The 13,608-nt window shown below is 44.6% G+C and overlaps 1 protein-coding gene across 3 annotated transcripts in view; it reads right to left on the bottom strand.

Annotated features, from left to right (window-relative positions):
- MLLT6 (MLLT6, PHD finger domain containing) overlaps positions 1–13,608 on the bottom strand; it is a 94,968-nt gene that overhangs the window by 59,732 nt on the left and 21,628 nt on the right. For all 3 annotated transcript variants that reach the window (XM_018561061.1, XM_018561062.1, XM_018561063.1), the window contains exons 3-5: positions 8,363–8,417; positions 6,062–6,171; positions 5,881–5,984 (exon numbers count right to left, since the gene is read on the bottom strand). In XM_018561061.1, the coding sequence (XP_018416563.1) occupies positions 5,881–5,984; positions 6,062–6,171; positions 8,363–8,417 (269 nt within the window). The remainder of the gene's footprint in view (positions 1–5,880; positions 5,985–6,061; positions 6,172–8,362; positions 8,418–13,608) is intronic.

Here is a 13,608-nt window from a genome sequence, read left to right as displayed (position 1 = left end):
TTGGCTGGTACTTCCTTAATGCTCTCTCTACTGAAACAGAAAGAAGGGAGAAAGCAGAGGCAGAGGTTAAGGCATTAAAAGACCACCTAGCAGTTGTCTCGGAGTGTGTACGTTCAACTGCTAGTCGGGCCGATGATTTGGAAGAGCGGTGTGCAGCCCTCATGACCAAATCAATTAATGACTTAAGGAAAAAGAAAGGCCGTAGACCTGTTAGCAAAGCCAGGGTGCGTGCCATTGTCACATCCCATAATTGGGATCGTGAGGATGCGCTCTCCTCAGGTGATAGTGAGGATGAGGAGATTGCATTTGATATTACTGATGATGTTGATCACTCAGTGGGAAAGAAAAGGTGTGTCAGACCCCTTATTACTAAGCATAGGAAGAGACAGCATGATAGAGAAGATTTTGCTGATGGGGAGGTGCATTACCGCAACCCCAGAGATGTTGAAATTGAAGAATTAAGGGAGTTTACACAAACTGAACTCCAAGAACTGGCAAAACAATACAAGCAGAGGTCCGGGGAACCCCTATTAAGTGGGCTCCTACGTTTGTGGGATAATGGGGCGGACAGTGTTCTTTTGTCAGGCAAGGAAGCAGTGGCTATGGGAGTGTTACCCCATGATCCACAATTGCGCCAGGCCATGCGTAAGGCCCGAGAGTTTACTGTGAATTTTTAATTGTTAGACCTTGTGAGAGATGGGTTAGTCCAGTATATTAGTAGATACTGGAGCTGAAGTTACACTTTTACATGGTAATCCCTCCCATCACAAAAGGAGAAGTGATTTATGTAGAAGGTTTGGGAGGGCAGACCACACCCGCAAATTAGGACTAATTAGGACACGTGTGAAACTGGCTATTGGAAAGGGACCGGGATTTTGGACAAATGTTTTAGTGTCAGAATTGCCTGAAAATATTCTTGGTATGGATGTACTTCAAGGTCAGTCAATCCAGACTGAACGCGGTACATTCATATTAGGGTATCCACACAAAGCGTATCTGGTAAGGGCGGTGAAGGCTGTGGTCAGAGGTCATGCAAAATGGACCCCTGTCTACATTCCTCCACCAGAGAAGCCAATCTGTCTTAAGCAGTACAGGCTGCCAGGAGGCCACAAAGAAATTGGGGAGACTATTCAAGAACTGTTGAGAGTAGGGATCCTTAGACCTGCTGTAAGTTCTTTCTAAGCTCCGGTGTTTCCAGTAAAGAAACCGGATGGGACTTATCGAATGACTGTGGATTACAGAGGTCTAAACAGAGAGGCACCTCCAGCATCCTGTACCTGATTTGATCTCCATCACAGAGAAAATTGCCAAAGAGGCAGGAGAATATCATGCTGTGATAGATTTGGCTAATGCTTTCTTTTCAATCCCAATAGACCCGAAGTGTCAAGACCAGTTTGCCTTTGTGTGGGACGGCCGCCAGTACACTTTCACCGTGCTTCCTCAAGGATACCTTCATTCACCAACGATTTGCCATGGACTGATTGCTCGAGATTTGAGCACCCTGATTCTGAAAGTTGCTATGTTTCACTACATCGATGACATCATGATCTCCGGAACCAAAGAGGATGTAACTGAAGCACTGCACCTGTTGATACACCACCTGGAGAACAGAGGATGGGCTATAAATAGAGAGAAAGTTCAGGGACCTGCTACAGAGGTGAAATTCTTGGGAATGATGTGGACTGGGCCACAGAGGAAAATTCCAGAAACAGTTGTGCAAACTATTCAGGGATTGTCGCCTCCTACTAACAGAAAGGAAGCCCAGAAATGAATTGGAGTCGTGGGATTCTGGAGATCGTTCATCCCACATCTTGGACTGATATTGAGGCCCATATACAATGTGACAAGGAAAAAGACTGAGTTTTCATGGGGTTCCGAGCAGCGGACCGCATTCCTTGCTGCTAAAGAAGCCATCTTACAGCACCAGGGACTGGGACCCGTGAGACCAGGCATACCATTTCAGCTGGATGTAGTGGAGCAGGATGGTACCATATCTTGGAGTTTGTGGCAGCCAAATGAGAAGAAAGGACAGCGGACTGTACCCATTGGATTTTGGTCCAAACAGCTGACAGGGGCACAGAGGAGCTAGAGTTCTTTGGAAAAGTACCTGTTTGGAGCCTGCACAGCACTCCATCATGTAGAAACCATTACAGAAAAGGAGCCAGTCACCATCCATACTGCATTGCCCATAGCAGGATGGGTGAGAGATAATGGACTGACCACTAGGGTAACTGTAGCTCAGAACCAGACTTTGATGAAATGGAAGTGGTACCTTCAGGAGAGGGGTGGTATTGCAGCAGGAGATGTCAGAGACATTTCACAGCAACTGGCAGGGCTTGTCACATTCACTAGCACCCAGCCAGAAGAAGAAATTCCTGTGCTGCAGCAATCTCCCATTCACGAGGCTCCGCCTTTTGAGTCAGAAGAAGATAAAGAGTCAGCACGGTTCACTGATGGTTTTGCCATAGTAACTTCCTCTGGGCGACAGTGGACAGCAGCATCCTATAATCCAAGTACCGACACAGTCCTACAAGAGACTGGAATTGGAGGATCCAGCCAGTATGCAGAATTGAAAGCTATAGTAATGACGCTACAGGAGGATCCCTCTTCCCATGTCACAATCTACACTGACAGCTGGGCGGTCTTTAAAGGAATGACAACTTGGATGCCCACGTGGAGGACCAATGATTGGTTAATTCATGGAAAGGCAGCGTGGGGAGGCAAGGACCTCTGGGACTATATCTGGAAAGAAGCCCACTCACGTACAATAAAAGTGGGGCATGTAGATGCACATATGCCCCTAGTTCCGGACTTCGAGAACTACAATAGAGTGGCAGATGAGATCGCCAAAGTGACTGCAGTTGTGCCAATTGATCCAGTCTTGATGAACTTGGCCAACTGGGCCCACAAGAAATAAGGACATTTGGGGCAGAAAGCTACATATGAATGGGCGCAGCAGAGCTACATATGAATGGGCGCAGCAGAGAGGATTGCCCATAACCATGCATATGATAAAAGACTGTGATAGGAAACTGTACAGTGTGTGGAGAAGTGCGACAATGGCCATTACAGAAGTATTAAGTGGGGCAAGGGGCCTGCAGAGATTTGGCAGATTGACTTCATCGGTCCCCTGCTGCGGGGAAACAATGGACTGAGATATTGTTGCACTGCAGTAGACACCTATTCAGGACTTTTGATTGTCCATCCGTGCAAACGTGCAGATCAAGCTGCAACGCTCCAATTGCTCCAGAAAATTATCGTTTCCTATGGTCGCCCAAGCGAAGTTCATAGCGATAATGGATCGCACTTCACCGGATCTACAGTACAACAGTGGGCCAAAGATTCTGGAATGTACTGGCTGTGCCACGTCCCATACCATCCACAGGCGGCTGGTTTAATTGAAAGATACAACGGGCTATTGAAGGACCAGATACGCAAGCTTACACCCACACATACACTGAGGGGGTGGGATCGGGTCCTTATACAGGCAATTCTGTTGTTAAATTCTAGACCGATAGCCAAATGAACACCGTATGAGAAGATAGTGGGGGCTGGAGCACAGGTCCCACAGCTGGAGTGCAGAATACAGTATTTACATGATGTTCCCAAAAGAACGGGTCCTAATACTTACCAGATCACTGCTTCCCATGATATAGAAAAAATGTCCGATACGTCTGAAGCTGAGGCCTTTTTAGGAATAAGAGGAGATCTGGCAGAAAGGTTTGAAGTTATATTTGCATTGGCAGATGAGCTTCAGGATGGTGATTGGGACTCTGACTTGTTCGTTGACACTTCTCAGTCAGAGTGGAAAGTGAAGCTCTATAACATCAAACATTTCAAGATAAATTGTAATTTGACACTGGGAAATATAAGTATATTTCCTCTCTTCCCTATTGATGTTCTTTGGGAGGATCACAAATGGGCACAAACAGGTGGCAAAGTATTAGTCAGAGAGAGGCAAGAAGCCAGTTAAAGGAGAGATTGTAGCGGAAGGGCCAGGGTCTACTGTTTTTGTGTTGTTGGAAGGAACAGTTAACCCACTCCGTTTCCCACTCCATAGGCTGTCTCCGATTTGATCCATGGAGAAAGTGGCTTCAGGATGAAGAGAAAAGGAAGACCACGGGAACTGAGGAGAATAAGCCTACAAGACTGGACCTTCTCATGCGGCAGTCTGTGTCCCCTCCAAAGTGGCTATTGCTCCCAGCCACTGCCTGCTGTGTTTACATTCAGCTGCCTCTGCAGGCAGCTGTCAATCCCCAGCTAAAGCTATTGAAGTGAAAAGGTGACACTAGGGGTCTAACAGAGAACCTGTCATCTCTAATGAGTAAAAAAAAAAAAAGTTACATTAAATTAAAAATACAAAAAAAAAATGTTAGTCCCCATTAGTCCCGAACTTGAAAGGCCCCCCGTGAAAAAAAAACCTGTCTTCTAACTTTTTTAGCTGGCTCCTGGATTTAAAGAAAATGTGTCAAGCCCTGTCGTACGCTGTCATTGCACCTACAAGAAAAAATCTGGGTAGAAGGATATAGTAGCATTTAATTAGGCCCTTCCCAAGAGCCACCCGAAGTGCAGCATAATGGTCCAGAGAGAGCAACTTGGCAACAAATGTATGGGGAGGCGCCCCAGTAGGGGGGGGGGGGGTTTAGGAGAGAAACGGTGCACCCGCTTCATGACAAAAGGTCAAAAGTAGGTTGCCCGAACAGTGAGATTCCAAAAAGGGCTCAGGGTGCATCCCCTCCGTCCTCCCTTGGAGACCACCACCTGGATCGACAAAGCCAGTCCTCTTGGTCATCAGTGTGCCGCTGGAGAGTAAAGACTGCATCACAGAGCTGACGCAAATCCAAAGTCAATGGAGGCAGCTAGTCTTCCACATAAGTGCAAAAGGGTGCATGGCCAGAAAGATGCAAGAAAAAGTGGGTAGTAACGATACAGATAACTGTAATGGGTGAGGGTACAGATGTACGGACAGCAGCAGGAATCATGTTTCCAGTCAGAAGCGTGCAGCAAGAAAATAGTTGCGCCTGTGCAGTACGGTACCCAGGAAGAAGGCTGTGCAGGCACTGTCCCCTTGGCCACATGGGAAACAACCACCAGCACCAAATTTAAATCCTCAAAGCTGATTCACTGGCAAAATGGCAACACCACAGTTGCAGATTCATCCTCTTAGTGTACTGGGGCTACTGCCTTGGCAACTGTGGGGGCTGGCTGAGGCTTACTTGAGGGGCTTTTGGTCTTTAACATAGATGTGCAGCAGTCATCAGAGACATACCATTCAATCTTCATCATCTGGGTAGGCATACCGATCTAGGGGGGGTCTTCGGGGTCAGGGCTTCGTTAATTGGACCACAGCCCTGTAACTGTAAAGCGCCCTGCAGCTAACCATACACGCTGAACAAGTGTCAAGGAAAAAGCAGGGTCCACTGACTGAGCATATTGCAGGCCAGCCCACATCTTCCTTCTGGTGGGATCTGGGAACAGTCTGCCAAATAGAAAAACAATCCAAATAGCTGCTGCAGTTGGTTTGAGCAACATTAGAGAAACGTGCTTTTTGCAGAAAAAAACCTCAGAAAAAATTGTGTAAAATAGAGTACTAAGAGCTAAGAGAAGGCATCCATCACTTAATCACAGTGGTGAAAAACTGAAGCAAGCTGGGAGATGGAGGGTGTCATGTATCTTTGATTGATTTGCCAGTATTTAATCACCTGAAAGTAGCTGCATAACCCAGTGGTTAAGGAATTTAACTCCCCGTGCCCTGTGATGTACAATTAGGAAATATTGTTTTTCTAGTATTTAATCCAAATTCAGGACCAAATAAATTTGTATTGTAATTAGCCTGACACTTTCATATTCCCACAACAACCAACTGCAATAACCACCTACCATGTCACATGAAATGCCTGCCGACAGCCATGCCGATTACAAGTCATACAGGCCCCAGAAGCGGCCCTGCTCTCTCTTCCCTGTTCTTCACAGATGTAGCATGTCTGTAGGAACAACTACAGTTAGACTGAAGGAATCATGGGTACATTTTTTACAGAATAATAGTACAATAAAATGTTACCTTATTAAATCGATCATGAGGCACATATTGCAGGACAATAGGCTCCATTGTCAGGACATTGGCAAACTGAACCTCTGGGATGTACAGTGCACATACCACATGTGCCCAACCTAAGGAAATTTCAAAGGGAAAGATAATATATTTAACTGGTTTACACATTAGAATAACCTTGGCATACCATACATAACAAATAAGACATTCTTCATCAATAGAAAAATCACATACAGAGGGGATTAAGAAAAAAAAAGGTGCAGGTTGTTACAATAGGGATGCACGAATACTTTTCGAGTACCAATGCCGATACTTGGCATTTTCATGAGAACTACCAGGGTTGCAGCTGGGACCTGGCTCTGGTGCTCCACCACTGTCAAGAAATCATTAGTCGATATTGTTTTAGAAAAACTGTCACATGGCAATAAAGAAAACTGTATCAGTACTTGTACTTGCAAAACTGGTATCGGTGCATCCCTTTATTTATATTTATAAAAACAAAATCATACATTAAAACAGAGATGTACAAATCCCAGGAGCTCCATGTGCTCCTTACAAATGACAGCTGCCTCCTAACTTTTGAATTTTTCTCTAGTGTAGACTTGGAGCTCGAAAAGTATCTGTACTTGTACCGAGTACTGTACTTGGTATCGGTGCATCCCTAAAGTTAACAACTACATGAAATTTGCGACAAATTAATAACAATGTGACATAATTGTAAGCAGTGTAGAAAAAATATGCAGGGGTATGTGTTGAGACATTTTTTTTCTTAAATTGTTTCAAAGCTTACAGGAATGTCTCTAAAAGATTACAGAAATATATTTGCGATAGTGTCAGAAAGGAAGGGGACATGTGTTAAGGTGAGCTAACAAAATGGCCCATATGTTCATCTAAGAAAGCTTTCAGTAATTACTTTAGACATTTACTATGAAGAAAACTGAGCACTGACCTCTGCACACACCCCTCCACAGCACTGACCACTGCACACACCTTCCCGCCACAGCTCTAACCTCTGCACACACCTCTAACCTCTGCACACACCTCCCCTCCAAAACTCTGACCTCTGCACACATTCCCACACCACAGCTCTGACCTCTGCACACCCCTCCCTTTACAGCTCTGACCTCTGCAGGCCCCCCTCGAAAGCTCTGATCTCTGCGCATACACACCCACACCACAGCTCTGACCTCTGCACCCCCCCCTCCAAAGCTCTGATCTCTGCCCACACACCATACCACAGCTCTGACCTCTGCACACACAAGCCCACAACAGCTTCTGAGCTCTGCACACCTAAAGCACCACAGCTCTGACCTGTGATCTATTCGCTTCCCCATCAAGCGCTACTGTAGTTTTAGCTGCGACACTGACCAACCCTGGCCCCATTCAGCTGCCAGCTGGGAGATTCCTGGCCAACAGCTAAATGAAAACAAAGGGGCAGGGGATGCTTGCTGACATCATTAATGAAATATGGACATGGCCATATTTAGTCAATAATGTCTGCCAGCATACCCAAATATGAAAGCTAAGAAAGCCTGATAGGGAAGCTGAAAGACTAGGTTTCCCATAAGGTCTACCTACCTTATAATTGACAGGGGGCAGTAGTGGACAGTTTTATATGGAATCCACCCACTGGCTTTCACGTTCAATCACAAGGAAGTGGACCTGATTGGGAACTAGTCTCTCAGCTTCCCCACCATGCTCTGCCCACTGTTGTTCAGCCACTTCAATGGCCGCAAAAACTCTTTCAGCTGTGCAGCCAACAGCATTCTAGCAATCAATTAAACATTCCCGGCCCTTTTTAACTGCGCACCAGGAGATCCCCGGCCAACAGCTGAATGTAAACAAATAGCTGGGAGGGATGTTGGCTGACATCATTGACTACATATGGCCATATGTAGTCAATGATGTCAGCCAGCATCCCTGACACTTTATTTCCTCAGGGGGAAGCCGTTACATTTGGCAGAGGTAGTAATACCGCTGCTACATGTTTTACTGCAAGTAACCCCTTTTCTGTGCAAGGGTGACAAAGCTAATTTACAGTACTGTATCTATGGAGAAGCAGGACTACAAAACACCTTTCCCTCTCCTCTTCTCCATGTCATAGGGAAAGGGGTTCTGCATTCCACAGAGATAGCTGGGAACAATGTGAACTGATAGCAGTGCAGCACAGAAAGAAACTGACATTTTTTTCCACCTATTGCACAGATATAACAAAACATTTTAAAAGGTATATTTCAGAGACCAATTTTTGGCAGAATGATTTACTACTATATAATGTCTGCACTTTTCATGCCTTGTCTCTTAACTTACCTCCATTGTCCGTTCTCTTAAGCGCCCCCTCTTTATGTGGGCAAAGATCACATCTCTATAAAGGAGGAGAAAGAGAAACTGGTTGACTTTGTATACTGGCGTCACAATTGCTGTTTTCAAATCGATTACCATATAAAAATATAATTAGCATTAACCACTACTGTTTAATTTTAAGTCCCACAATGTCTCAAGTTCAAGTGTAACATTTTATTTTCACAAAGGTTAGCAGAATGCATACATGACCAGTCCTTCTCCTTTATATAAAAAAAACCGTTAAAATTATCCAGTGTGCATTGTAGTGGTAGCCTTGTTTTCTGACAACTGTACAAAGAGCTAGATCGAAAAAGACAAAGGACACACAGGAAACACTATGTCAGTCTAAAAAATACAAAGACAACTCCAGCAGGAACAGTAAGGTAATTAAAATAAGTTTTTAAATCTAAAAAACAAAAAAACAATAACTAGATTTCAAGCGCTGGAAAAGCACATCATAAAGAATAATGTATTGAGCTTAATTCTCATAAAACAGCAAGAATCTTCTCATCTCATCCAATGTACACTGAGTGGCCAGATTATTATGACCACCCCATCAGTACTTGGTTGGGCCACGAGATGACTTCGTTGGGCCGCCTCGTGACTCCACGAGATGTTGAAAGGTGATGAGAGGAATCTGACACTGCACTGTTGCCCTTCTGTTGTCTTGTACTAGTCTTGCCACTCTCCGTTCTGCCATAACATTGACTAGTCGCTGACGGCCACAATTCGCACGTTCAGACCCAGATTTTCGGCTGACAGTCTAGTCTTTAAACACTTTAACAGCTGCTCTTGGACATTTAAGGAATTCTGCTGTTTTGCTGATACTCGCTCCATGGCTAGGAGCACTACAATCCTGCCAAGTTCAAAGGCTGTTAAATCGCGTTGTTTACCCATATCTTCAGAAAAAAATAACTTCTACTGTCGTGGTAAACAACCTGCTTACCTATGTATAATGGTCTGGCCCTCTAGCAACTTCAGCGCAAAATTATAGCTAATTATAGCTAATTTGCCTACAAAGTCAGGTGGTCATTATAATCTGGCCACTCAGTGTATATAAAAGCTGAGATAATTTTGAGTTTAACATAAGAGGATTCTGCCCATGTTTCTATTTTTTGTTTTCATTATGTGGAGCTGCAGTCTCTTACTAATTCTTCTATGGGGAACCCAGCATTATTTAACCCACTTTCCTTGAGCCCAGGGCCTCAAAGCTCCATCCCCCACCTCCTAGACTCACAGGATGCTGCATTGCTCCATGCCCTACTGGAGGAAGAAGAGGGCAAAGAGCACATGTGATGTCATCAGACCTGGCTGAAAAAACATGAGTAAATATATAGGGTTTTCTTTTTTATGTCCCCGGGTGTCCCAAGAATGTAGGGGTTTGGACACGAACGTGGAGTTGGGGTTTACCTCACAGTCGCTCGCATAGACCCCTTCACTTTCCTCCCCGATTAATCAAAATTTTTTTTAATCGATTAATTGATTCATTTCGATTAATTATAACGCACATACAGATCCAACTACATTGGCCTATACACATAAAGCACAGCAATGAAGTAATAAAATTAACTAGGATCACACTAATCCAGCACGTTATTAATCTCACGTGGGGCAACTCAGAATAATAACGTGCTGGATTAGTGTGATCCTAGTTCATTGTATGACTTCATTGCTGTGCTGTATGTGTATAGGCCAATGCCTTGGCTGGCGCTCGTGCAGAGAGTTTTTAAAAAAATGAATCGATCAAAAAAATTTTTATCGATCAAAAAGATTAACGATTAATCGAGAAATTAATCATTCATTTGCACAGCCCTACTAACATCTTCATATACAGTATGCCTATAAATGATGTCACTACTCTTCCTGTACTACTCCAACCCGATCTGTCAAACTGTGGCATCCCCATGGTAAAATGAAAGTAAGAGTACAACCCCCTATGTTGATATCAGCCTCCTTGCCCTTCAACATTGTTGGGTGCTTTGAGAGGGGTTTCACAGAAAGCCCTAAACAGTTCAGTTCATGCATTTGGGCCAGTAATATATGTCCAGCTAAATATTGCTAGATTGGGTAGTAAAGCATCCTAGTGCGTTATAGATCAACATAAATGACATGTACATGATTAACCTGACTTTGAGGAGCAAGGTTTTTTAAAGTCAATTAAAGCTAAGGCGATATATTCCAGTGCGCCCCTGGGGCCTTTGTTACCTTCTGCACTGTCCTTTAATTTTAATGCAGGCTTTTTGCTATTTAGTGGTCATAATGAAAGCATCTGCACTCTTTTTTCCAGTGTGTCCTAAAATATCAATTTAAGTTTATTCAAGCATTTGTGGTTAAGACTCAGGTATATTTATAAAGCAGTGAATGTGACATTGACCAAACATTCACTGCAGGTATATCTTCCTGGTGCATGGGTTTTAAATTAGAACAATTGATTTGATTTACCTGCAGTGAATGCTTTTTGAATGTCACATTCAATGGTTTATAAATATACCATGAAAAAACAAAGCGATAAAGGGGCTTTGAAAGTGTCCAATGATGAATGTGGGATAACATGGCTTAGCTTGGCAACGAGACATGATGACTGGACACAAATATATAGAATATAATAAAGATTTTCATTTACATGATCTCAATATACTTAAAAACATTTCATTGGTCTAAAAAGTTACAAACAGTGGATAATAGATAATTACATATACCTCCCTGGACTTAGTGCAATTGCATGGTGTATATAATAACGATATATTTTTTGTAGTAATGGTCATGCATTTGGTGCGTGATTGTCCATACATAAATATACCAGTTTAAGAAGAAAGGAGGCCTCAGGCCACAGTACAACCCTTTCCTTGTAGATCACCAGAAAAGGCTCTTTGCAAGTCAAGTCCACCAAATCAGAAACCCGCCCACCAGAAGTAATGGTGACGAGGAAGACAACCTTGTGAGTGAATATGGTCAGAGGGATATCTCTGAGAGGTTCAAATGGCAGCTTTTCCAGTGCCAACAGAAGTAAGCTGGGATCCCACAGAATCACAAGCGGCTGCACAGGGCAAAACATGAGCAATGCCCTGCACAAAGGCCATCAAGTGACAAGCAAGTGGCCATCAAGTGCCTGCACACAGGCCATCAAGTGACAAGCAAGTGGCCATCAAGTGACAAGCAAGTGACAAGAGGAGCATTGCCAAGGCATAAATTTGGCCCTTGATAGCACTCCAGGCTAGGCCAGAGTTAAACTATGTCAGCGTACTATGGTCTCCTGGGCCTGTTGGAGGTAACAAGGATCACTGGAATACCCACCCCTCCCCCCCCCCCCCCCAACAACCGCGAAGGAGGTAAGGCAAGAGTTTCAGAGGAGGGAAGGCATAGATCAGGATGAAATGATCCCATGTCACCCAGGTATCCAAAGGCAACAAAGGCTCAAGAGTTTCTGGTGCTGGAGACAAACCTGTCCAGCTTGTTGTTGAGCCCGGACACAAGGAGATCCACATGCAGTGTCCCCAACTTGCAACAAAGATCCTAAACCATCTCAGAGAGAAGTGATCTGTCTGGGATCCAGACATTAATGATTGAGTATGTTATTCTGCCAATTTTCCATGACTGGGATATGCATGGTAGACAGGGCCTAGATGTGAAGTTCCACCCAAGAAAGAATCAAGTTCGCTTCTCTTTGCCCTGCACAACTCCCAGTGCCTCCTTGATGGTTGTTGTAAGCAACAGCCATGGTGTTGTCTGATTGAATGACCCTGAACTTCAAGGTGTTGATCGGTAGATGGAATTCCACTAATGACAAGGCCCTATGAACCAGGAGCTTCCCAGGTACCAGGACGTCTTCCTAGCCTGACAAGCTGGTATCCATCCTGAGCACATTCCAGAGGATTGGGAGGAAGGATTTCCCCAATTCCAACGCGGAGTTGGAGATTAACCACGTTGGGGCAAGCTTGGTCTTGCTAGGCAAGCGAATGGAGAGGTCCAGGAAGTGAGCCTGTTTGTCCCATGTAGCCAGGATGCATAGCTGCAAACAGCTTGGAGTGAAACTGAGCATAGAGGAGGCCACCATCTAGCCCAACACTTTCATGCAAAAGTAGATGGTCAGGCAACTCCTGGACTGCAAGTTTCGAGCATTGGAGTCGAGAGATTGGATCTTTTCTGGGGGAAGGAAGATCCCGTACAGGGCTGTTTCCAAGCCTAGGCACTACAAGCAATCAGAGGGTTGCAAAGTTGACTTCAGGACCCATCTGAAGCTCTGCAGGGTTTGTACTGTCCGATGAATATTGAACAATAAGGCTTTTGCCATAGTCTCAGGAGAAGGTTTAACAGCAGCAAGCGAGGAGGGGGAAGGGAGCGATGGGAGGGAGTTGGTTACAACACTCTGGACCCAGTCATCAGAAATGTCCCAGACCTAGAAGGCCGAGAAAGCCACCAGATGTCACCCCACTGGTGAAAGTGTCCCCTTTATGGCTTGTTCCTGGATTTAGCAGGCTTGAAAGGCAAGGAAATGGAGGGCTTGGATGTGGGCTTTACAAACTGAGGCTTAGGAGGGACAAAAGAAACTTTTCATAAAAAAGAGGGAGAAGAAAAGTTTGCCGCCCAATACTTCTTTGATGTAAGTATCCAAGTATTTGCTGAACAAGCATTCACCAGTAAAGGTCCTGCATACAAATCATTTCCCAGAAGGATCTAAGCCATACAACCAATCGCATGTGGACAGACAGGAGACCCATCCTGGAGATTTGTTTAAGGATATCTGCCAGACCATCTAAGCAGTAGCAAAGGCCCCAGGAAGGCGCTCTAGCCATTTTAGTGTGTCCCTAGCTAGGGTCCCTAGCTATAGCTACAGATAAGGTGAGACACAGCACCATGGTGGCACAGCAGATTGCATAGGAACCTTCTTAATAGGGTACTGCTGAGCAAACTGTTTAGGAGTAAACAATTTTTCGAGGTAATCCCTGTCACCATACAACACCTGTAGAAGAGTTTGTACAAGGAAGGTTTTGGCAGGTTTGGGCATTCTTAAAGAACTCAGACTAGTGATCTTTGACCGAGTCAACAATGGTGGCTCTAAATTAAAACAAGTATGCGTAGAAATAGTGTCCTTGAGCTTGGGAGGGGTGCGAGGAGATAGTTACTCTTCCGCAAAACTGGAAGCAGCCCTTTGGTTTTCAGCTTCTTCCACGGGGAGTGCACAAGCAGACAAGGGAAGGTCAGAAGGGGATTGA

Source organism: Nanorana parkeri, unplaced genomic scaffold (assembly GCF_000935625.1).
Source record: "Nanorana parkeri isolate BGI_ZX_2015 unplaced genomic scaffold, ASM93562v1 scaffold497, whole genome shotgun sequence".
Lineage (NCBI taxonomy): Eukaryota > Metazoa > Chordata > Amphibia > Anura > Dicroglossidae > Nanorana > Nanorana parkeri.
This window is presented reverse-complemented; position numbering and strand designations above follow the sequence as displayed.